Source organism: Typopeltis vanoorti, chromosome 5 (assembly GCF_054136105.1).
Source record: "Typopeltis vanoorti isolate ZY-2024b chromosome 5, IOZ_Tvanoo_1.0, whole genome shotgun sequence".
In the NCBI taxonomy this organism is placed as follows: domain Eukaryota; kingdom Metazoa; phylum Arthropoda; class Arachnida; order Uropygi; family Thelyphonidae; genus Typopeltis; species Typopeltis vanoorti.
This window is the reverse complement of record NC_143553.1, coordinates 1,579,684-1,605,910: the sequence shown is the minus strand read 5'-3', so window position 1 is coordinate 1,605,910 and position 26,227 is coordinate 1,579,684. Positions and strand designations below refer to the sequence as shown.

General features: G+C 36.2%; 1 protein-coding gene across 1 annotated transcript in view; it reads left to right on the top strand.

The window, feature by feature from the left end:
- Brr2 (U5 small nuclear ribonucleoprotein l(3)72Ab) overlaps positions 1 to 26,227 on the top strand; it is a 486,889-nt gene that overhangs the window by 74,115 nt on the left and 386,547 nt on the right. Inside the window, exons 6-8 of the mRNA XM_090392214.1 lie at positions 1,614 to 1,709; positions 7,943 to 8,095; positions 15,589 to 15,688. Of these exons, the coding sequence (XP_090248340.1) occupies positions 1,614 to 1,709; positions 7,943 to 8,095; positions 15,589 to 15,688 (349 nt within the window). The remainder of the gene's footprint in view (positions 1 to 1,613; positions 1,710 to 7,942; positions 8,096 to 15,588; positions 15,689 to 26,227) is intronic.

Sequence of the window (26,227 nt, the reverse complement as noted above, 5' to 3'; positions counted from 1 at the left end):
GTCTGGATTTTGATGATTGCATCTAAGAATGAGTATAGCTAATTCCTAGGAAATATTTTGGGTTATGAATTAAGAAGTTTGTTAAATGATAATTCTTTAAGCTAGATAGATAACATGATGTGTGCCTCGTATTAATTGAAGAGAGATATGTGCAGGTATTAAGAAGTTTGTTAAATGATAATTCTCTAAGCTTGATAGATAACATGATGTGTGCCTTGTATTAATTAAAAAGAGATATATGCAGATATTGAGAAGTTTATTAATGATAATTCTTTAAGCTAGATAGATAACATGATGTGTGCCTTGTATTAATTGAAGTAGAGAGATATGCAAGTTTGTTTTTAGAGTTTTTTTTTGAGAATTACAGAGGATCACCCTCTGTCTTATAGTGTAAAATCTATGCCTGTTTGTTAACTATTAAATCCTATGTTGCATTTTTAACGGAGTTTTTGCCTGATCTTATTTTTAATTGCAATGCATTGATCTTAAATAAAAATCGAACCTAAGCGGGAAACGCTGATATAAATAGTAAGTGAGAAAAGGGCCAGGACTGCGAAGCAAATTGATAACTGGGAAAGATTTAATAACCTACTGAAAGTATTATATTTCTTGCACAATATCAAGGCATGGATGGCACAGTCAAAAATCTAAATAAATATTTCCATTACTCTTGTGTAGAAGGAGTACAAAATAGAGAAGATAGGAATCTAGAGTATAAAAAGGGGAACGTATAAAATTAAGTGACGATATATTACACTGTTGCAGCATCACCTGGATATTACGTAAAGGAAACAGAAAATATTACAACTTGGTACTAAGCATGGTACAACATTGTGAGATCTGCATCGCAGTTTGGGGTGGACATATTCCATACTGAAATGTCTTTCTGCATAATTTTCTGTAAGCACAGTACATTAATTCTTTAACTACATCCTTAGGATATTTGTAACTTTTTCCAAAAATGCCTTTCAGTTGAATTTGTATAAAGTTTATAACATATTTTTTGTAATATAATTTATTAGTATGCTGACAATAAATTTATGTCATGAAAATTTTTGTCCAAAATCCTTTGGTTTTGGACAACAATGTATATGCATGTTTATTTGATGTAAAGATTTCTATCATGAGGTACATTAATTCTTTAACTACATCCTTAGGATATTTGTAACTTTTTCCAAAAATGCCTTTCAGTTGAATTTGTATAAAGTTTATAACATATTTTTTGTAATATAATTTATTAGTATGCTGACAATAAATTTATGTCATGAAAATTTTTGTCCAAAATCCTTTGGTTTTGGACAACAATGTATATGCATGTTTATTTGATGTAAAGATTTCTATCATGAGGAGCATTTAATACAAACTTCAGAATCCAGAAGCAGCAGAAAAGCATCAAGAACATATGCTATTTAATGCTGGATTGTATAGTGTTAGTAGTTGCATTTTATGTTTATTTCTGATGGTACTGTACTTTTATCATTTTTATGTGCACTGTAAACAGTACAGATAAAGATGATTAAGATGATAAAAATGTGTACACACATTCAAATATCTACCATTATTTAGTTAAGCATTTATTTGCAGTCTGTAGTATAGAGTTCCTTTTATTTTAGGAAGAGGACATATGCAGAGAAGTTAGAGATGAAGATTCTAATGATGAAAATGAAGGTGAAGAAGCTGTTGTTGATAGTACCTTACATGCAACAAATGTAAGTGTGATTAGCAAAACTTTTTTGTTACCATGTTTCAATATCATTATCTTTTTCCTGGTATTACAGGATAATTCATTATACATTTGTGTGTAGTAAATATATTGGAATTTTAATGTTGTACAAGTTTTGAATGTGTTATTTTACGAAAAGGAAACACAATTTTGGACATATGCATGCACGGTCTGAAACTTTGAGCAAGGATAGATTTTGAAGATGAAAGAATATCTTTAAGGCATGGAATTTGGTTTAAGCAGTGTTTATTGAAGAATATCTGTAAGCACTGATAAATTATGTTGGTAGAACAGATTTCTTGATACAGTATGGATGATAGAATGAAAAATGCAGTTAATTACTAATATTTGTGGGTTTATGGTATATTTTGTATTGATGTAGCATTCCGATCTCGTAAATTTAAAAAAGTTCATGGATTTTTCTTTTTTTGTATTCAGTTTAGATTATAATATGTGACTGAAGGTGAAATAAGTGAAATAATTTTAGTATGAAACATTCATTACTGATACATAGGATACCATTGACTTACCCACCATAAAAAGAAATGCCTTTGAGAAGGGAGAGAGAGTTGTTTTGTTTCTCAGCAGGCCAGCATTAGTTGCAAGTAAGCTACTAATATTTTGACTCATTGCAAGTCCAAAAACATGTTTTTATGTTTTTGGACTTGCAATAAAATAATAAAAAAATATTGTTTTTTTATTATTTTATAAATAACCTAAAAGATCTCTCACACACACAAAGAAATATTCGAACTCCACAGCGTCATCTACAAATTTCCTTGTCAAGAGGACTGCGATGTCACCTACACTGGCTCTACGATTAGGTCCCTATGGACCAGATTACAAGAGCACTTCAGAGATTGCAATATTCCCATTGCGGAATATCTGAACACAAAAAAACATCGCAACATCAAAAAGAAAAATAAAACACAGAATACAGGGAAGACTGAGATTGCAGCTCATGCCCTTGAACTAAAACATATCCCCCAAATTGACAAAGCCATAATCATAGACAAACAAGACAACGAAACAATGCTAAGAATATCCGAAACTATTGCCATAAAATGCGATGAAAATTCTATCAACGTCCACCGCCCCTACCTAATTTCCAAATGTTGGACGATCCAAAATTTACAATTTAAGCCATGCCTCTGACCATGTAGCGACAACTAATGCCCTTATTTGGCTATTACAATTTTGCCCTGACATAGCCCTACACTCATTTCCGACAAAGTTCCGAAGATGGTCCCACAACCTAAACGGTCCCACACCCCATTAACCCTGCCCCAGTTACCACTATAGTTTTACCCCCCCCCCCCACACACACAAAAATGTGCCCTAATTCAAAATGATATATGTATACATTTAACCCGGGTTATCCAAACTTATTTTCCACGTCAACCCCCCCCCGCTTATAAACAACCTTCAGCGAGATCATGGAAGTGGAAGACATCGTAGATTCAAAAAAAGGTATGTACCAAATTTTTCCACCTCTTTTATTCTACCTTAATTGCCTTCTACTCACCAATAATGCCCTAAATATATATACCCCTCTTGAGTATTGATAGCCATTGTAGTTAAATAAGGGTCACTCCTAAACAAAAACAGACTATAATAGCCGTAATTATAATAATAGTGTTTAAGAGAAGTAACATGGGATTTTTACCATAGACTATACTTAATTGTTTTTTTATTATTTTCAGTAGTATTTTTGATGTATAGGTTATGATACTAGATGTTCTGAAATCTTTACATTCTGCTGTATTATTCTTTTTTGCTGTTGGAATGCAGATAGATTTTATGAAGTCTTCTGGTGATATGCCTGTATTATATATATTCTGTATTATTTCTTTTAATTTTTTTTTTCCTTTTTCCTCTGTCACTTTTATTAACTTAGCTGATATTCCATCACATCCAGTCATTTTGCGATTAGATAGTTATTTTATTGCATTTATTTCTTCTTTAAGCATACTTGGAATTTTTGAATGAACACTGGTCGTAGGTTTGCCAGGCCTGTAGTCATTATACAGTTCTGTTAGGTATTCTTTCCATCTTTGTATCTTGTCTTCTGGATTTATAATAATATTCTTATCTTTTAACTGGTGTCCTGTTATTTTCTTTGGGTTATTAAGAAGTTTTATTTTTTAATGCAACTCTACAATATAATTTCTCTACTTCTAAGTATTTATTATTGATACATCCTTGTTTTTCTTCTTTACATTTATTTTTTATTTGTCTATCTAATCTTTTATATTCTTCATTTACATTCGGGTTATTTTTTCAGGTTCTTCTTTTATCCACTAGTTCTAGTATTATCTCTTCAGTCATCCATGTTTTTTTTTAATTTACTGTTTTTTAGTACATTTTTCTGCTGCAGTCAGTATTGCTTCTTTTATCTTGATCTATTTCTTGTGGTTTTCTTTCTTTTCGATATAGTGTGCTATATTATTCTCAAATAAAGTCTTGTTGGTGTTACTGTTACTTAGTTTATCTGTATTCCACTTGAATGTTCTAAATCTGTTAGTTATCTTTTTTAACTTTATATTTATTGTAATTCTCACAAGTTTATGGTCTGATCCACAGTCGGCACTTGGCATAGCTTTTGCATCCTGTAAAAGAAGAATTGGCATTGATTGGGAAATTTTTGAAAAGGGCAGAGACGTCAAAACGACTAATAAATCACTTTTTTCCTAGTGTGATGTCTTTAATTTTGTTTACAAAGTGTTGTGTGTTTTTAGTATAGGAGGGAAAATGACCTACCAACTCCTTGAGTGTTGATGCTAATTTCTTAGCTAGATGATAATTGGGACTGTCTATACCTTCAACTATTGACTCGAGCGGTACATTCTGCTTGTGAATCTTGGGTAAACTGTGAATTCTCAGGAAATGAGTGTAATGTGGAAATAGTTTTTTTAACTGTATCCACTTGCCAGGAAGTGACTGATTTAAGTAATTTTTCCATTTTCTTTTTTATCCAATTAGTTGGGTTATAGTTAACAAGTTGATAGGTACTGTTGTCTGAGACTAATGGATTCATTTTGTCCAAGTATGTTATTTGGTTTAAAATGACAGTGTCACTCCCTTTATCAGCTCTAGTGATTATGATGTCCTGATTTGATTTTAACAATTTCACAGCTGCCAATTCAGATTTGGTTAGGTTGCTAGTTATTGTTTTTGTATTATTTAAAGTGTTCGAGGTTTTCAATCATATTTTATCAGCTATGTGGTTGGAAGAAATTATTTTAAGCTTCTTTCAATATGGTATATAAAATCTAATTGGTTAGTCCTTGGTACTACTGCAAAATTTAAGCCTTCACTAAGTAGCAAGAGTTCCCCATTATTCAGGGCGTGGTTAAAAAGATTGACTGAGACTGAATATGATTAGAGAAAGGCCAATTTTTGGGATCCAAGAGGTGGGAGAGGGAATCGGGCCTAATTGAAATATCAGCCAAACTAAAGTGATGGCTTTTGGTAATTTGGATGAATTTATAATCAAGGGAGATAAAATAGAGGTTGCTGAAAGTTATGATTTACTGGATTCTGGAATAAGAAATAATGGCCAGTTACAAAGATAAAATCAAGATGAAGAATGTCATTAAAAAGGAAGAGAGAAAATGAATTGATTCATATAATGAATCAGTTCACTTTCTCTCTTTCTTGTGGATGTGGCGATGCTATTGTGAATCCCCTAAAGTGCAAATGTTAATAATAAGGTTTAGAGAACATAAAGAGAGAATGTACCTTGGATACATTGACTGCTAAATAGAAGTTAGTGCACTTTGGACATATTATGAGGAGATGAATGACTGGAAAAAGCAATTATATTAGGGAAGATTCATGACACAAGAAAGACAGTGAAGGCGTTGGATGGACAATATAAAGGAACTTACCACCCTGAAATTATTGCAAAAAAGTAGAGATGAGATTGAGTAAAATGGAAATCCTATGTTCACAAGATCAAATGACCTCAAAGCACACAACAATCATGAATGCCTGTGTGATTCCTCTGATTCATGACAAATTTTTTAAACTTGCCTCTGGCCTTTGGCTGTCATAAATTGTGTAATTTTTTTTTTAATTAACCACAAACCAAACTGACACAATTACAACTGTAGGGTTTTTTTTTTCTTTTTTTATCAATCCCACACACGAGAGGTTGCAAAACGTATAGCACATCATAAGTGGTCTAATGAAAGAAAGAACATGTTGATAACATTTCTGAACAGGTTGTGGTCCTTATGAGAAACTATATGGGAATGACATCTCCAAACATGGGATAGAAGGGATAGAAAGGGCAATGAGAAATTGGTTCAATATGTTGGAGCTCTATAATGAATGGATTTTGAACAGCAGCTGCTCTTGTATTTATGGGTTAAGGATAAGTGGAGGAGTAGTGTCAGTGAGTTCCTTCGAAGAGTGTCTATGAAAATACCTCTAGAAGAGACTTAACACAGAAACAACATCTATGAGATAGTGACTAGTGAGTTTGTGAGAGAATGGTCGCCAGCAACCAGATCATCTTCTGTATATCATGAAGCATATTTAAAGAGGTTTTTGGTGGGCTACCTGATATTTGAGAACAGATATACTGTATAAATGTGAAACATTTTGACATTTATATAGTGTTATAAGTTGTTCAGGTGAGAAATAATGTTGTGAGTGCGAAAGAACACTTAGCTTTTTGGTTGTAGAGAAGGATATGCTGGCCTGGTTGGTCAAGTGGTTAGTGTATCCACTCTCCAGCCAAAAGGCTGCAGGTTTGAATCCTGCCATGGGTATGGATGTTTGTGATTGTCTGTGAAAATACTAGTGATGATGGTGAGTGGATGGCGTTGGTGTATATGATGATGGTAGTTGCGGTTCACTGTAGTTGGTGGATTGGGTGGTGGAGCCTGAGAGTTGTAGAGTAGGTGCCCTCCTTCTATGAGTCTTTGGACTCCTTGAAAGTGTCACGTAATAATAATATGAATGTGATGCTTACACTGACAGTGGCTGAAAGCATAAGTTGATCTAAAAATCAAGATGTTCATGGAAGAATTCATTATAACTCATTAATAATGGAAATATAAGTTAAATCTTTTTATTTGTAGAATTTTCTGCTGTTTCATAGCCATTTTCAATATGATTATAGGAAAACAATTACAAAAAAAAAGTCATCAATTCAGTTGAAAGCATGTGATAATATTACACAGTTTAAATTTTTTTTGTGATTGTTTTCCTATAATCATATTGAAAATGGCTATGAAACAGCAGAAAATTCTACAAATAAAAAGATTTAACTTATATTTCCATTATTAATTAGAAGGAAAACAATTACAAAAAAAAAGTCATCAATTCAGTTGAAAGCATGTGATAATATTACACAGTTTAAATTTTTTTTGTGATTGTTTTCCTATAATCATATTGAAAAGCCAAAAATTATATAAATAAAAGATTTAAATTAATGTGTTTTTGGTGTTAATTAGTTATGATAAAGGTATAAGTTAGTCCAACGAGAGATACGGATCTCTTCTGGAAATCTGACTATAATCAAAGGTAGGGAAGGTGAAGTGTGGTGTTTGAATGAAATAGGGTATTTTGTTTTTGGTGGTACTGAAGTTGACAAAGTTGTTTTAACTGCATTGATATATGGCTAGGAGATCAGTATTTGAGACATTGATTGTGGAAGTTAAAAGTCCTCATCCCGGTATGAATATAATTATTTTCAAGCTTCATACACCATTAATTCTGTAATGGTGCATGTAATATTACTACTAGACTTACTTTTTTTTATAGCTGTATGTACCATTGCTCTGTTTCTTTGATATACAATTGGAAATGCAGAGAAACAAAACAAATTGGTGTTATCGTTTTACTTTAACAAACTCTACCCATTAGTTCTTTATCTTTTTGTCTGTTGTTGTCAGCATGGACTTTAGTTTCCAAATAAAATAATTTCGGAGTTACATTTTCCCATAATAAATTATGTCAAAAAGTTTTTTAGTTTTGGGATTAACACTGGAGTATAATTGTAAATGCACTACACTCAGAACTAGGCCTATTTAATTCACCTTTATAAACTTATAATGTTATTTAGAAAATTTTGATTTGCAGAATTTCAACTAAATGAAGTCTAATTGTGTGAATGCTATATATAATAAATTTTGAAGATATGCAATTTTTAATGTATAAGGTGGAATTTCAGGTGTTAATTTTAGTATTGTTTCAATATCTTTTTAGCTTGGAATAAGCCAAGAATCAATGGGTAAAGGATCTAAAGGTCTTCATCCTCGAGAAATAGATGCTTATTGGCTTCAGAGAAAGCTGAGTAAGTTTTATGATGATCCAGTCGTAGCTCAGACAAAGGCAGCTGAAGTTTTGGAAATACTGAAGGTATTTGGTTTTTTAATACTCTTGAAATATCTGAAATTTATTTTACTTGTACAATTGACTCCTCGCGTCTTCGACGGGAATTGAACCTGGGACACTCCTTCCCCAGTCATATGACGCTTCGCAACCTTATGACTGGGGAAGGATTGTCCCAGGTTCGATTCCCATCAAAGACATGAGGAATTTGAGGATCTTCCTCAGCCACAGCCAAGTTAGCCGGTCTTGGGCACAGGCAGTAGAGTTTTGTCTGTCAGTTTATCTGGCGTTTTTCATCCCGCAAGCAGGCAAACCGGCCCCGTGAACACACACACACACACACACACACACACACACACACACACACACACACACACACACACACACACAGATCTACAGTCATAAATTCTTACCCCCCCCATGAGGGGGGGCTCGACTCGCCCCATTAGAGACGGGGAGAAAAAGGGAGGAAACTCCATACGAATAAATAAATAAACTTCTGACAAAAGTCTCATTCACATAATACTCTGCTATTCTGATGCAAATTTGCATCAGGATGGAGACGATGAGAGTTAAAAAGGGGTGGATGTAGTATCAGTTTCCTTAAAGCAATTCTCCAGCTGAATACTCAACATTAGAATGTTGCATATTGTACTAAAAAGGTGAGTAAAATATAAAGGAATATGAATCATTTACCTGCACCAAATATAACAGCATTCCACCATGGTAGGCTCATGCTCCACTATCTGTCTATTTGCAATTCTTTAATGGTGGATGTAGTATCAGTTTCCTTAAAGCAATTCTCCAGCTGAATACTCAACATTAGAATGTTGCATATTGTACTAAAAAGGTGAGTAAAATATAAAGGAATATGAATCATTTACCTGCACCAAATATAACAGCATTCCACCATGGCAGGCTCATGCTCCACTATCTGTCTATTTGCAATTCTTTAATGCACACAGAGCATTCCACTCTGATTTCTTGCCCATCTATACTGATGTTTTAAGATCCGAGACCTCTTTTGGCTGTGTTTCCTGACATTGCCATCTCCAACCAGATCTCACTTGATTGCAAGCTGAATATCACCATTACTGTCCTAGCACCAGTAAATCATAAATCAACCAACTAGCCAAAACAGCTATTAAGATAACTAAAGTGATAGAACTGTTCAAGAGCAGGCTCTGATCTTTTTCACCTTCCATTATCTTTGTTTTTTTCAATATTGATAATCAGATATTGATAGTTTTAGGTTTAGTTGCAGTAATATTTAGTATTTAGCGTTTTAGTTGTATAGTAGTTCCTTGGCGTAATTTAAATGATGGCGGCTGCCGCTGATCCAATTAAAAATGGCATGTCACCAAGTCCTTCCCCATTCAAGGGCTCTATTTTGCATAACATAATAATGGATTTTGTGGCATGTATGTGTCTCAGCAGATGGATATGTGGCAGGTGAGAGAAGGGGGAGTGCATATATGCATAAAATGACAATGGGAGGAATTCAGTGAGTTAGATGCTACAGTATCCGACTTCGTTGCACCAGGAGCGGGAGAGTTTCGAGAGACAAGTAGTGTGATAAGTGAGAATAGCAAGCAGCAAAATATGAATGAAGAAATAAGAGTGGGGAAGGCTTGAACGATTGTGAAGTTTTCGGAGATGGTCATGTTTGGGAGGATGAATGGCGAGTGAAAGTGGCTAACTTGGAGAGAGATAGATGAGCTGAAAGAGATGGTGGAATGTCACGGGAATGAGATGAGAAATATGAAAGATGAGATTAGGCGAATCGGAGTAGGGGTGAGAGAGAGTTATGGGAATGATAGAAGAGTAGAGAATAGGAGCAGTAGAAGAGAGGGAATGAGAGAGAGGTATGGGAACATTAGAAGAGGAGAGAATGAAAAGAATGCAAGGGAGTGTTGGAACCAGGGATAGAGTGATGCCAGGACAGCAGATAAGTAGGGGAATGTAGTGATAAGGGAATGGAATTTCTAGAATTCTTGAGGGACAAATGTCTTAGGCAACATGTAATAGAGGGAACAAGAAGTTCAAGAATTTTGGATTTCCTCATAGCATCAGAAGAGCTGATAATAACTGAGATGACATTTCCCCCCACCCCAGTTGGAGAGAGTGACCATGTGGTTTTGACTTGGAAGATGAATAGACATTCAGGAGTATCAAAGAAAAGGGAATGTATGTGGAATTATAAGGCAGTTGATTATAATGGTCTTAGATATCAACTTGGAACAGTTCCGTGGAGGGAGGAATTAGAAGGGCGAGATATCATTAGTGCTTGGGAAATTGTGAAGGAATATTTGTTAGCAGCAATAGTAAGCAGTATTCCATTAGTGAAGAAGAGAACACAATTTGGTGTAAAGTGGATGACAAACAATATCAAACAGGAACTGCAGGTGAAAAAGAGATTGTGGAAGAGATATAAGGAGAGGGGTGGAGAGCACATGCATGAGGAATATTAGACTCAGACCAGGAGAGTGACTAGTATGGTGAGGAAGCCAAAACTGGAATATGAGAAGAGATTGGCATTAAGATCCAAAGAAAATCCTAGGGAATTTTTTAGCTGTATGGCCAGTAGGATGAGAAATGATTGTGGAATAAAAATGGGAATAGAGTGACGGATGCAGAGGATATAGTGGAGTTGTTTAGTGAACACTTCACTGGAGTATTTCATCCTGGAGAAATAGGTTTTAATACTAGAGGGATAGGGCAGTTTAGAGGGGCAAGAGGAGAGTGTGTTCCAAATACTGAGTACTCTGGATGTCAGTAATGCTGTGGGACTGGATGGTATTTCACCACCGGTTGTGAGAGAATGTTCTAAAGAACTGTTAAGTAGGTGCTCTTGCTTTAGTAATACGATTGTCTTTTATAATAAAGTGACAAGAGCAGTCGATGAGGGAAAGGCATATACTGCCATTTTTTTGGATTTTGCAAAGGCATTTGATAAGGTACCACATAAGCTGATACTTAAGTTGCAGCACAATGGGTTTAGATGTCAGGTTAGTCAACTGGATTCAGGATCGGCTGTCTGATTGGTATCAGAGAGTTGTGTATGGTGGGATAGTATCAAGGAGACAAGGTTACAAGTGAGGTTCAACAGGGCTCAGTACTGGAACCTGTATTGTTTAACCTTTATATCAATGACATTGTCAATGGATTGCTAGGGAATATTCAGTTGTTTGCAGATGATGTGAAACTGGGCATAAATTGGTATTAGCAATGCCCATTTACTAATTATTAAAAATTAGTAAATGGGTATTAGTAATAGTGCAGATATGGCAGCCCTTCAAGAGGATTTGAATAAACTGGACAGATGGGCAAATGAATGGGGGGTCGTTTTAATGCAGCAAAATATAAAGTCTTGAAGTTTGGGATACATCGATGGGAAGCTGCATACTCAGTTGCAGGAGCTGTAGTGGAGGAAGAAGGGGAGACAAAAAATCTGGGGTGATGATTGATAGAAAACTGAAATTCAGGGAGCATATTGCACAAAAGGTGGTGAAGGTACCCCAGAGGATTGCTGCAATACTGAGAAGGATGCTGACCTGCAGAGATGAAAGAGTTATCATTCCATTGTATAAGACTCTAATCAGACCACACTTAGACTATTGTTGTCAAATTTGGTCCCCAGGATTTGAAAGGGATAAATTAACTGTGGAAAGGGTACAGAGGAGGATAACAAAGATCATTTTAGGATTGTACAATGTTAGTTATGAGGATAGGCTGAGGGAATGCAGACTGCAGAGTTTGGTGGATAGAAGAAGGAGAGGTGATATGATCAAGACTTTTAAACTGTTGAAAGGCAGTTACAGGGCTGACACTGGGGAGTTCACTTGGTGGAACAGCGGGAAGGAGTGATGACAAGGGGCCATCCCTGGAAGTTACGAAAGGAAGCTGTGAGCAAAGAGGGTGAGGAGTGGTTTCTTTGCTTGGAGGGTGGTTGAATCGTGGAATGCATTGCCTGATAGAGTGGTGAGAGCAAGAACGGTCAATGAGTTCAAGGAGTGGTATGATAGACTTTGTGTTTCCTAGGAAAGTCCTCCCACGATGAGTCTCTTGACTCCATGGAGGCCTGAATAATAATAATAAACCTACTCGACTCTTGGCATCATCATTTTTGTGACAATAAAGTAGCTCATTTCTTCCACATTATTTGTAAGACCAAATCATCAGCATAATCAAGTTAAGCTATTCCAAGATTCTGAAACCGCTTTAATCCTCATTCCTTCCCTTGCAGTTTTATTCATCAAAAAATCAGTTACAAGACTAAAGAGAAAGATGAGGGGGACCCCCCCCCCCCCCGGCTTACTCTGTTGTGATTTTAAACCATTCAGTTATTATATAAAGCAGTCCTAATATTAATAAGTTTGGCAAGTTGTACTTAACTCTTACATTCTTCTATCATAGGTTTCTGAAATTCCAGATATTTTCTTGAGTTACTTCTGAAAATATTTGGTCTGTTCAGCTTCTTCCTCTTCTGAATCCATCCTGTTTATCTCTAAGTTTTTTGTCAACCATGTCCTTTATCCTGTGAATATAACAATGCATACCTTAACTAGAATAAGCAGTATTCTTACACATACACTGTACAGTCTCATTTTTTAAGAAATTGAGGAGTGTTATCATCTGGTGAAGTCTCTTGGAACTTTGCTACTTTGATAGAAACTGCTCAGGATCTTGGTCAATCAAGTCACTATGCTCTTCTTTCCTCATTTTAGCATGCCTGTAGTAATTTCATAATTTCCTGATTTATGTAGTCTTAATTTATTTATAGCCAATTTAACCTTACAAAGTGTAATGGGACTTTTGGAAAGGTGAACTAGTCTCTTCACTAATAAAAATTTGATCACAAGACTGGATATTAAGGTTATCAAAATGCTCTGCCAACCTTGCCATGTTGTCATCTTTCCCTTAAGGAAATATTGGTAAACAGAGTCATTAAAAGATAAAAAATTAGAACAATCAGTTCTCTCTGTCTTCAGACATGTCTATACATATAAAATTATTCAATAATTCACATACAATTAATATAAAAATTGTATGCATTCATACGTATATTTATTTATTCATTTTGTGTGTGGTTGGTTGGGTAACAATATGTTACTATACCAGGGAGATGATTATGAAGCAAGGTGGTTTCGCGTTGCCTTTGTTGCCATACCATAAGTATTTATGACTGTGTGTGGTCACGGGAAGTGTTCGTCTGTTTTGAGGAATGAAAAACCCTCCACCTCTGCAAAAGACCAGTTAAATCACCTTTAGTTGGAAAGACTTGATAAAGATTCCTCACGTCATGGACAGGAATCAAGTTCAGGGCTTCATCTATACTGACTGAGCTACAGAGGCTCCACACACACACATGTATATAACAGTGATGTCACATGACCGTCATGTGGCTTATCAGCCTGCAATACAAAATTCATATCAGTTTCACTGTATGAAAGTTAAGAGTGGTAGCATAACACTGATGTGCTACCACTCTTAACTTTCTAAACCTATGCAGCAAAATAAGTTTAGAAAGTAGTGTATACAGAAACCATTGCAGTAGACTATTTATGAACTTCATTCAAAATGAAATATTTCAAATAGAGTGCAGTTTTATTACAGTTAGTAATATAAGGGAAGATCTAAGACTGCAGTAGCAAATTATAAACCAATCAGTATCTCAGGCATGGTGATAAAAGTACTAGAAAAATTAGTAAAAAGGAGAATTCAAGAATGGGTACATAAAAATTTGATACTCTATGAAGATCAACATGAATTTGTGATGGGTCAGTCATGCCAATTTACTAACTTTTAATAATAGAGTAACAGCTGAGTTTGATAAAGGAAATGGATACAAGATGTGTTTAAGTAATTTAAGAAAATTACAACGTCACTAGGATATACATTAAAATAAATTTTAATATACTTTAATATTTCGGCAACGTCACGTTGCCATTTTCAAGGAATCAGGCTTTTCATGGAATCAGCTTCAGCCCTAAGAACAAGACACGTGCACGCAGGCACAACAAACAGTAAATGAGGAAGAAGCAAGAAGCTATTATTTCTCCTAAAGTCCTGATGGTGCCCCCTGGCAGACAATGTTGGTATTCTTGGGTGATTGGCCTGAAGGTCTTCTGATGTAGGTTTCCCAAATTTGAGGCAGTCTCATGCAGTCAAATTTGTTGAGGTTTGGATTGTTTCTTAGGGCTGAAGCTGATTCCATGAAAAGCCTTTCATACTTGTATTTACTACGGTGTACTATCATTACTTTCTTCCACCGTATTCTATGGCAGGTATCCAGCGCATGGTCAGCAAGACCAGAGTGGCTGTACTGGTGAAACCGTCCTTGTGTTCTGAAATTCTGATATTGGCTGTCCTGCCTGTTTGGCCAAAGTAAAATAGCCTTTCCACGAGAATAATGATACAAGATGATTTTGCAAAGGCATTTGACAGAATACCACATGGAACTCTGTTACACAAATTGGGATGGAAATGACACTGGTTAAGTGGATAAGAGGGTGGATGTGGACAGATAAAAAGTGATATATGGAGGGGCAGAATCGACGTGAAAACAGGTAACTAGTGGTGTGCCACAAGGCTCAATGCTGGGACCATTGCTGTTTAATTTGTACATAAATGATATAGGAAGTGACCTGAAAGGAAAAAATATTCAGTTGTTTGCTGATGTTGCAAAATTAGGTAGAGTAATATTCAATCAAGTTCCATTTGGAGAGCTTGTAGGATGGTTTAAATAGGCTGTCAGTATGGGCAAAAGGTAATGGGTGTTACTTGAATGTTTAGAAATGTAAAGTTATGTATTTTGGGATAAATAAATTACAACCCATTTGTCACATTGATGCCACTGTACTCCAGGAAATAGATGAAACTAAGGCAGCACGTAAGATCATTTGGCTGTTGAAGAACACATTAACAAATAGTGATAAGGAAGTCATTATTCCTCTTTATAAGGCCTTGATACCCCCACATCTGGATTACTGTGCTGCTGGAGTCTGGTCCCCTGGGTTTCTTGGGAATGAGGAGGCAGTAGAGAGGATTCAGAAGCAAGTGATCAACATGGTGATTTTCTTGTGGGATGTGCTCTATGAGGATAGATTGGAGGTGTGTGTGGATTGCAGGTTTGTTGTTCGTAGAAAAGAGGGGGGAGGATATGATAGAAACATTTAAGTTGCTTAAAGGGTTTTATAGGATAGAGGGACCAGAACAAGGGGTCCTTTCTGGAAGTTGAATAAAGGTGTGGTTAGTAAGGTGTGATGACTAGATTTTTTGCTTGTAGAGGTTTTGAATGAGTGGAATGGATTGCCAGCGTCATTTGTGAGTGCTTTGTCTGTTAATGGGTTCAAGAAGAACTATGATTGATTTGGTCTCCCATGATGAGTCTTTGGACTCCATGGAGGTGCCCGCATAATAATAAAAATAATATTTTAAAATATTAGTGCATTTTGTAGAATTATTATTTCTGTTTAAAATGTATTAAGCTTTCTATTATCTATATTTTTCATTTCTAGACAGCTGTTGATGATCGTGATGCCGAAAATCAGTTGGTATTACTTCTAGGTTTTAATCAGTTTGATTTCATAAAAGTGCTTAGACAACACAGGCAGATGAGTGAGTATGAACTGACATAAAACTAATTTCTCTGGTTCTTACAGCACTTTTTTTTTTTCTACTGTTAACCTATTATAGATAGATAACATAAATTACTTCTGATTGCCAAATAACAATAATCCTTTTCTGCTTTAATTTAACTGCCTGTGACATTTCTTTCACATCCTAAAGCTTTCCTGAAATGATTATTTATGCATGCTCTTTGACTCTTCATTACATTTAGTTTTTATTTACTTATTATATATTTTATTTAAACTCTTATTTTTATCATTTTTATTAATAAATAATAAATAAATAATCCCAAATATCATCTAAACATCAAAGTGATAGTGACTTGTATAGTAATAAGAGGTAGAGAAAAGCCATTGCGACTTTTGTTCTAAAAGCTAGCCACTGTGAAACAGTATTGAGTCAGTCAAATGGAAACTTCTTTAGCACACATCTTTAATTCTGTCAGAATTCATGGTTGGTATCATAATAAAAGATAATGATTGTGTTATAGATGCTACTTTAGGATACTACATTATTATAGGTAACAGAATGAACCCAGCAAAGAAAAGGACCAATCCTCGAAATGGAGATGTTGCTTGTTATTTAGATGGAGGATGAACCCAAAAATAGATCCCTTTAAGTATGCTGATGATTCAAACAAAGGCGTTTAATCTGTTTTCAACTTAACCATGTATTCAGAACACACCCTCTTCAACTTGGACAGTTTGGACAGTGGCTGTAATTTGGTATTGTTCGAAGTTGAAACCATTTCAATGAAATTATTAACATATGCTGAGAAGTCAGTGAAATCTCAGGTGTTCAGATAGGAAAGTACAGATTATCAAAGATTGAGAACACCTACCAGATGAAAACTTTGTTTTTGAGTAGTGTATGTTGAAAATGGACGAATTTGTTTGCATATATGCATGTCCTAGGTTTTGGAATTTTTTTTCCACTTGGTTAGACTATAATATGTTGAAAATGAACAGACTTTGTTTGCATATATGCATGTCCTAAGTTTTGGAAGTTTTTTCCCACTTGGTTAGACTATAATAAATTTAGTTTAATCCTTTATCCAAGTGTAAGCAAACAAAGTTTGCGCCTGAAGTATCTTCAGGACTGAGACAACTCGTGATAAAGGTGGACTAAGCTCTCATCACTTATTTTAGTATCTCCCATAATACAAAGTACATCTCCTTGCGGACATGTATAATGCTATGCATTAAGGGAAGGGTCACTACCCAGACCAGTTTTGACCTTTATTGAGGTCTCGTCAGTGGGAGCCAGATCCAGAGGTGGTGATAGTAAGGTGGAAGTAATGGAGAAGTCATATTTACCTATACGAGTTGCCAAAAGGCATCTCACCTTATTATTAAATTACTCTGGATTTAGAGAAAGTTTATTATAACCAAGTGGAAAAAACTTCCAACATCTTTAGGTGTCCAACCATTTGAGGAAATAGTGCCATCTTCTTTGTTCATAAACACGAAAAAAAAAAAACATCACAGCAAATCAAAAAAAAAAAAAAATGTACTGATGAGACTTTATATTCATTCTGGGAGAATTTTGAAATATAGTTCCTGAAAAGTAGATTACAAAACTTCATAATCAAAAAGTTGATTATAATCAAAATAAGGAGCTGCTGATTTATCAATTGAGTAAAGATCTCTTCAGTAATTGGCAGTTTTATTAAGCTGTCCTATCACTCTGCTTAATGGAGGCATGAAGTGTATAACTTACAGGAGACCTCCACATAGCCTTTAAAGGAATGTGGAGAAACGACCAGGGCTTCTCACCTTATGCCCAATCCTCACCTTTTTGTGGTGCATGCTGTTAGCATTCTACCTGGATACTGAACAAACAAGAATGGGTTGTCAATTTGGGATTTAGCTGATCAAATTGTATTCTTATTGCTTAATCTAAAATATAAAATGATGATACAACATGACAGAACTTAATGCTATCTGGGACGTCGCCCAGTTAAACAAGGCCCCCATTGTTTTCGTCAGGGAACCAGGGCAAACAGCGGCTGGAACAAATCTTGAAATACATCCCAACTCAACATCACCAGAGTTAAAGATTGGTACTCTCAACATAGGAAGCCTGAATGTCAAAGAAATGGAACAGGTTGAGGAATTATATAAGTACCAGATCGACATAATAGGGGTGACTGAAACAAAAAAGGCAAAAACTGGTGAGATCTTTCTGAGCAATAAATACAAAATGTTATATTCAGGCAATGACAATCAAGGAAAAGAAGGAGTAGCCATAGTATTTAACACAAAATACGAGGTTAATCTTCTTGAATGGCAGGCAGTCTAAAGTAGAGTAATGTGGACAAATGAGAATCGGGAACTGGACAAAAGGACTTATTTGTGCCTATGGTCCCACAGAAGGTTCTACTAAGGTAGACGTGGAGCAATTTTTTGAGGCTTTAGAAAAATCAACTGACACAATGAAATAGGAAACGTTTGTCCATGTTGGGGATATAAATAGCAGAGTAGGAAATGATTGTCACACATACAATATTATTTGTGGAAAATTTGGAGAAAAGAGCAAAGCTAATAATAATGGCAAATACCTGTTGGATTTCTGCTCAGGGCATGGACTGGTTATTACTAACACCATGTTCCAACATAAAAATGTGCACAAATTCACATGGAGAGAAGAAGCAAGAAATAAGAAAAGTCTCATTGACTATGTTATTGTTGATAGTGATGTTTTCTCCCTGGTGCAGGACACCAGGGTGTACAGAGGATTTGAAATTGGAAGTGATCACTATTTATTCTTAGCCGGATAAAATTGAATTTCATATTGAAAAGAATAACATGTAAGAAAGATTTAAAGCGAATAAAAGTTGAGCATCTCTCAGATGTGAACTGTACACTAAAATACACAATGATTATTGAAGAAAAAATGAAAGAGTTTGAGAACAGGAACCAAACCTTGGAGTTTCAGTGGCAAGCCTTGAAGAAAATCCTGGTTGATTCAGCTAGAGAGGCATGTGGTGAAGTTGTCTGCTAAGATAGAAAAATTAGAACTCCCTGGTGGACACAGGAAGTTAAAGAGGCAGTGAAATAAAAGAAGAAAGTATATCAAAAGTTCCTATGAAATAAGTCAGCTTTTGCTCTTAGAGAATACAGACACAAATGTAAGTAAGCTAAACACTGTGTAAAACTAGCCAAGCAAAATTCATGTGAAGACTTTGGCAAGAACATAGAAAATAAATATCAAAAAAGGTGGCAAAATATTCTGGAGGTTGTTGAAGAAGCTTAGGAATGGAGGAAAGAGTGCTGTAAAAGGAGTTAGAGATGATAAAGGTGACATGGAAACGGGAGGAAAAAAAGATATCCTTGAAGTATGGAGAAATTGCTTTGAAAAACTGCTGAATGAAACAAGCAGTGATGACAGCACAGTGATAAAAAAACACTGTCCAGAAATGCTGTCAGGAATTCATATCTATACTTGAAGTAGAAAAAGCCATCAAAGGCTGGAAATGTGGAAAGGCAGCAAGAGTAGATGATATTCGATCAGAAATGCTGAAGTATGGTGGTAAAAAAAGTCTTACTGTGGCTGCTCTGCTTAGTTCAGAATGCCTGGACAGAGGGACGAATTCCCGATGAATGGAGTACTTATATATAAAAAGGGAAATAAAGCTGAATGTGAGAATTACAGAAGTATATCCCTACTGAGTGCTTCTCAACCGTTTCTTTCTGAATCCAGCTTGGTGAAGAACAAGCTGGATTCAGGGCAAATAGAGGCTGTCAGGATCAGATCTTCACTTTACGACAAATAGTTGAGAAAGCTTGGGAATATAACAAAGATCTATATTTAAATATTGTCGATCTGGCAAAGGCATATGACAAGGTGCCAAGAGAAAAGCTATTCAATATGCTACAGTTATATGGTGTGAATGGGGCATTATGTCAAGCAATACTTAGTCTGTATTTGAGTTGTTAGTCAGCAGTTAGAATTGAAGGAAGTACAAGAAGATGGTTTAATGTTAAATCTGGTGTGAGACAAGGATGTAAATTATCCCCTCTGTTATTCATTATCTATAAGGATCACATTAGGAAGGAAAGTGGTATTAAACATGATATCAAAATTGGAGATGTTAATGTTAGCTCTTTGCTTTATGCGGATGATGTTATTCTTCTAAATAAATCTGCTACAATTCTGCAAGATTCTCTGACTAAATTGAATAACTGTTGTAATAGATATGGTATGAAGGTCAGCAATAAAAAGACAAAGACAATGAAAATAGGCAGAATCATTGAAAATGTCAACTGTGTTGTGAATGGAGAACCTGTGGAACAAGTAAAACATTTCAGCTACTTAGGCACAATTTTTAGTGAAGATGGTAAATTAAATATAGAAATAGACTACAGAATCAACAAAGCTGGTATGGTAGGAAGTCAATTGAATAAATTCATATGGAAAAAGTGAGAAATTAGTTGGAACAGTAAATTAGCTGTATACAAGACAGTGTTCAAATCAGTTTTAACTTATGGATCTGAGAGGTGGGTCAGAAGTAAAACACTTGATCAAAGACTGGAGACCACAGGTATGAGAGTCCTTAGAAAGATTAAGGTGTGAATAGATGGCATCAATGGCAATATCATTCAAAAAGAACGAGGATATTAGGAAAGAACTTGACATTGTCAGCATCCAGGAATGTGTTAGCAGGGCTAATCTCAAGTGGTATGGTCACTTAAAACAGAATGGGTGAGTTAAGATTAGCAAAACAAGTGTTCTCTGCCAGGTTGGCAGGAAAACAACCCAGAGTAAGACCAAGATATAGGTAAATACAGTACAAAGTGCCTTAGATGATAGAAATATAAGATCTGATAATGTTGGAGTCTTGACAAGTAACAGATTGATTTGGAGGAAAATTGTAGATAGGAAGTTAGTAATGATGTAAATTTTTCATGTAATACTATCATATCCTGTACACCCCTTCAGGGTACATGGCAGGAATTTGATGATGAAGAACATTATTCAGTGCTGATGGTAGGAAAGTGAAAGCAGAAGAAATAGTTCAGTTACTAAGTGATCACTTTGCAAGGATATATCATCCAGGTGATGACAGACTAATCTGAACATTGATGTACTCAGTTTTTTGAAAAATATGAATGGAATACAGCAGTGCTCCTGGACGGTATGTCTGCTTGTGTGCTACGAGAATGCATTTTAACTGGCAGTGCCTCTGACAAAGTTATTTAATCTAAATCTCAGCTATGGCAAGGTTCCAACAGAGTGTAAACAGGGTAAGATAGTTCCATTACATTAAGTTGACTACAAGACAGAAGTAGCAAATTACAGACCAGTTAGTATCTCTGGCTTTGTGGGTAAAGTATTGCAAAACTTGGTTAAAAATAAAATTCAGGAATGGGTGGATAGGAATATGATACTTTTTAGAGGGTAGCATGACTTCATAAAAGGTAGGTCTTGCCTTAATAATTTATTCACATTTATAATAAGGTGACAGCAGAATTGCATAAAAGAAATGGCTACACGATGATACTGTTGGACTTTGCAAAGGCATTTGACAGAATACTGTATAGAAAACTGGTACATTACTTGGAGCACATGGGAATGGATATGAGGTGGGGCTGATAGACAGACATCGGTGGGTGGTGTTGAATCTGCAGTTCATGGAGATGCTGGAGTTGAATCAAAGCAAATGAGGATGACTAGTGGAGTGTCCCAGGGCTCTGTACTAGGACCACTACTCTCTAACTTGTATATTAATGATATAGCAGAAGATTTGAAGGTGGACATTACAATTGCTTGCTGATGATGTAAAACTAGGGAGGGCAATAGTTGATAAAGGTGATGTATATATCTTACGAGATGATTTAAATAAATTGGCAGTGACTTCATTGGGATCTGGGGATGATGGTGGATAGAGATTTGAAATTCAGAGAACATATTGCAAGAGTTGAATGAATAGAAAACTCTCAACACTGCAAGGTAAAAAAGAGGGGAAAAGGAAGATGAAGATTATTTGGATGCTGACGTGGACATGTAAAGAAAGAGAGGTTATTATTCCTCTTTATAAGACTATGATTCGGCCATGTGCTGACTGCTGCACAGATTTGGTCACCTGCATTTCTTGTGGATCGTGAGGTTGTGCAGAGCATTGAGAGATGAGTGACCAAGCTGGTGGTCTGTGGGATGTTCCCTATGAGGATAGATTCATAGTGTTTGATACCAATATGGCAGGAAAGACATTGAGATAAAGACCAAGGTCTAAGTGGATTGGTTCATTCAGAAGTGCCTTAGAAGCATGAAATGTTAGAGACTACTATGTTGAGGTTCTGACAACTAATAGACTAATTTGGAAGTTTTGATAGGGGATTAATAATAATGTGGTGATGATGGTTTCCATCATGGGATTTGAATCTGGGTCTTTCCAGCTAAAGAGCATCTTAAAAACCGAGAGCTACACAGAATGTACTCTGGCCTTCAAGTTCTGTTTTGAATTTCATAAGGTTATTACTTCACTCTTTACCAAGTATTCTGTGGTACAGAGTAAAGTTCATTATTGTACATTCCAATAAAGTACATTAGGGCCATCATTATTGTCAAGTATTCTGTGACATTAATGTCTCAGAATATGTCCTGAAATATATTTGCATATATGTCCAAAGTAATCATGATTGTGTGGATACATTTATTATTATTATTAAGACAGACCTCCAGGGAGTCAGAGACTCATCGAGGGAGACCACATGCTACACACAACACCCTCCTTTGTACACTCTCCAATATATCAGAATCACAGCGGAAACCAGGAGACCAGACCTGAGCACAATAGTCCAAGTGAGGTCTTATTAAGGCCTTGTAAAGAAGCAAAATGACATCCTTATCTTTACACGTGAACATTCGTTTCAGCATTTCTTTTATCTTTTGAGTTGTATTTGTAATCTTTGCCACATGGCCCCTGAACTTCAACTTCCTATCTACACTCCAAGATCCCTAGCCTCATCAGTTTCTTTTAGCATAACCCCACCAATATAATATGACATTGGATATCTAATCATGCCAAAGTGAATGACTTTACATTTACTGACATTGAACTGACATCCATTTTCCCCATGCCAATAATTCCAATCTATTCAAATCATTCTGCAAGTATTGCATATCAGCATCATTCCTGATTACCCTACCTATCTTTGCATCATCAGCAGATAGCTGTATATCACCTGTCAAATCCTTCCCAATATCATTAATGTACTGATTGAATAACATTGGACCAAGCACTGATCCTTTAATACACCATTTGTTACCTTAAATTTTGCAGACTCACATCCTCTGTATACTACTTTTTGATATTTGTCAGTCAGCCATACCTCTTATCCATGCTAGTATTGTATAACTCAAACCCACTTTCTCCATTTATGCAACAGTGTGCCATACTGTATTCTGTCAAAAGCCTCAGCAAAATCCAAAAGTATCATGGTGTATTCATTCCCCTTGTCTAGTTCAATGGTAACAATGTTTAGAATGTGAGCAAATTGCTAAAACATAACCTTCCCTTAGTAAATCCATGTTGTTCATTGCAAAGTAGGGATTCACTGTCAGCCCATTTCTGAATTCAAGCCCTAACCAGTTTTTCCAAAATCTTCACCGCCACATCTGAGATGCTAATTGGTCGATAGTTGGATACATCAGTCTTTGCACCATCCTTGTGCAATGGAATTACCATACAGTCCTTTCATTACTGTGGAATATTCCCTGTTCTGAGACTCATATTAAACAGCCTGGTCAAAGGAATGGCCAGTTCAGCTGAACGCTCTTTTAGCACACGTGCTGATATTCCATCAGTCCCTATTGCTGAATTCTTATTCAATTTGTGCAACAGTTCTAACCCAGTCCTTACACCAGCGTTTCTTCATCCAGTGAAGAGGTAGCAGTGAGCTCATTGTTGCGTAATCAGGTTGATAGCTCTTAACAAAATGGGCACTCATTAGTTGAACAACCTCATCTGCCTGAACATAGTTCTAGTCTGAGGCAACTCGTAAAGGTGGAGTAAGCTCCAATCACTTTCCTTTATATTTTCCCTGATGCAAAGCACATCCCCTTGTGGAGATGTATGATGCTACCCATTAAAGGCAAGGGCACTACCCAGACTGGTTTTGACCTTTATTGAGGTCTCGTCAGTGGGAGCCAGACCCAAAAATGCCAAGGTTGAATTAATACAGAGCTTATAAATTTTACCTAAATAAGTTGCCACAAGGTCCGTTGACCTTATTAAATAAAAATCTCATGATGAGAGAAAGATGTAGAATGTTTTTTACCTTGGGTATACTATGCGTTAAAGATACGAAACAATTTTATAAACTTGGTTTTAATCCTATTTCCCAAATAAACAAACAGACAAGTAAGTCAAGTTTGCACCTGACCATAGTTCAAGTCTAAGGCAACTCATGGTAAAAGTGGAGTAAGCTTCGATCACTTTCCTTAGTATTTTCCCCTGATGCAAAGCACATCCCCTTGCAGAGATGTATGCTGGTATGCATTAAAGGCAAGAGCCACTACCCAGACCGGTTTCGACTTTTATTGAGGTCTCGTCAGTGGGAGCCAGGCCCAAAAATACCAACGTGAAGTAAGCTTTGCATTAGAGGAAAATACTAAGGAAAGTAATCGGAGCTTACTCTACATTTACCACAAGTTGCCTCAGACTTGAACCATGTTCAGGCACAAACTTGACTTACTTGTCTGTTTGCTTACTTGGGAAATAGGATTAAAACCAAGTTTATAAAATTGCTTCGTATCTTTAACGCATAATATACCCAAGGTAAAAAAACTTTCTAAACCTCTTCTGCATCTGTAACACTCACACCATCTGGATTTAGAAGAGTTTTTCTTTCATATTCATTCTTTCTTTTACTTGCAGCATATCGATAGAATTCTCGTGGGTTGTCTTTAGCACGCAGAGCTAGTTTCTTTTCACACTCATACTTTGCTTTCTGTACAACAGTTGCGACTGTCCTAGCCTGCTAATTATAATGTTCATAATAGATGTCATCTTTATCCACATGGTATTCCTTCCACGTCGTCCTACTGACCCCTGCCCTATTTATTCTTTGAACTCTGGACACATTCTGATATAGCATCATTAACAAATGATGCTTCTCATGCACTGTCGATATTCTTTCCATCCAGCAGCCAATCCTGTTCTACTGAACTCATTATACTCCTCAGTTGGTCATAATTTCCTGCTTTGTAGTTCAGCATGTAACCTTTTCTTAATGGAACATTCATAAACTTAGTCACTTCCCAAGTGAGTACCGCATGATCACTGTCACCAACCGGAAGCAGAATAGTTATGGCTTTATCTGAAATGCCCTCGGACACTACGATCAAATCTAACACTTTTTGACCTCCAGTTCCTTCTGTCACATGCTGCTTGAGGATGTTGTCCCGCAAAAGCTCAATAAATGCATTTTCATTCTTCTCACGAGATTCTACTGCTGCCTAATCAATATTTGGATAATTAAAGTCTCCCATTATGATTATTCTTTTTGTGCTCATCTTTTCTATTTTGTGATGCATTTCTTTATCACTAGCAACAGATCCACCAGGTCTGTAACAGCACCCCACTATTTAATTGATCTTGTTAGATCCCATCTCACACCAGATGGCTTCAAACTCTTTGCCACATGAAATATTATAAGTAGTAGTGGTAGTACTACAATAATAGGTCTCAACTCTAACTGGATTCAAGTTATCCAATATCATTAGCAGCATGCCCCCTTCTTTCCTATCCTCTGTATCCTTCCTAAAAATACTGTACGCTTTACACTCGATACCGTTTAATAGGCCTGATTCTGACCTCAGATTGCAGGTTTCACTAATACCTGCAATCTGAGGTCACAGCATATTGACTAAGGCAACAAACTCTAACTCCCCCTTTGTTTCTGATACTCCTAGCATTTCTGTACAGACTTAATAATCTACCTGTTTGTTCTTTTGTATAGTCTTGCCTGCAGTCTGCCTGACACAGTTGGACAACTTGCAGATATCTATTCTTCTCTAATGCCTTATACATGTAGACATCTTTGCGCATGTGTGATGGGTCTGAACTGGATGAACACAAAGCCGAAATCATCCTCTCCTTGTCATGATTTGCATGACAAAGCCCATTCCCTTCAGTGACACAGTTATACAGAGTGTCCCAAAATTCATGTTTTGACCGTTTTGCATAAATGTGGCTGAGTTTCGTTGATACAGTACTCAATTTCCTCCTTCAAGGCGTGGGTGGTCAAGTGCTTGTTGGCATAAGCCTTAGACTTAAAAAAACCCCAAAGAAAAAAGTCCAACAGCATTAAGTCACATGATCTGGACGGCCAATTCTGATCACCAAAACGGGAAATTACATGACCAGGAAATGACTCATGCAGTAATTGAATTGTTTCTCAGGCTGTGTGGCATGTGGCACCATCTTGTTGAAACCACATGTCGTCCACATCCATATCTTGCAATTTAGGCACAAAAAACTGGATTATCATGTCGCGATAGCGAGCACCATTAACTGTTATT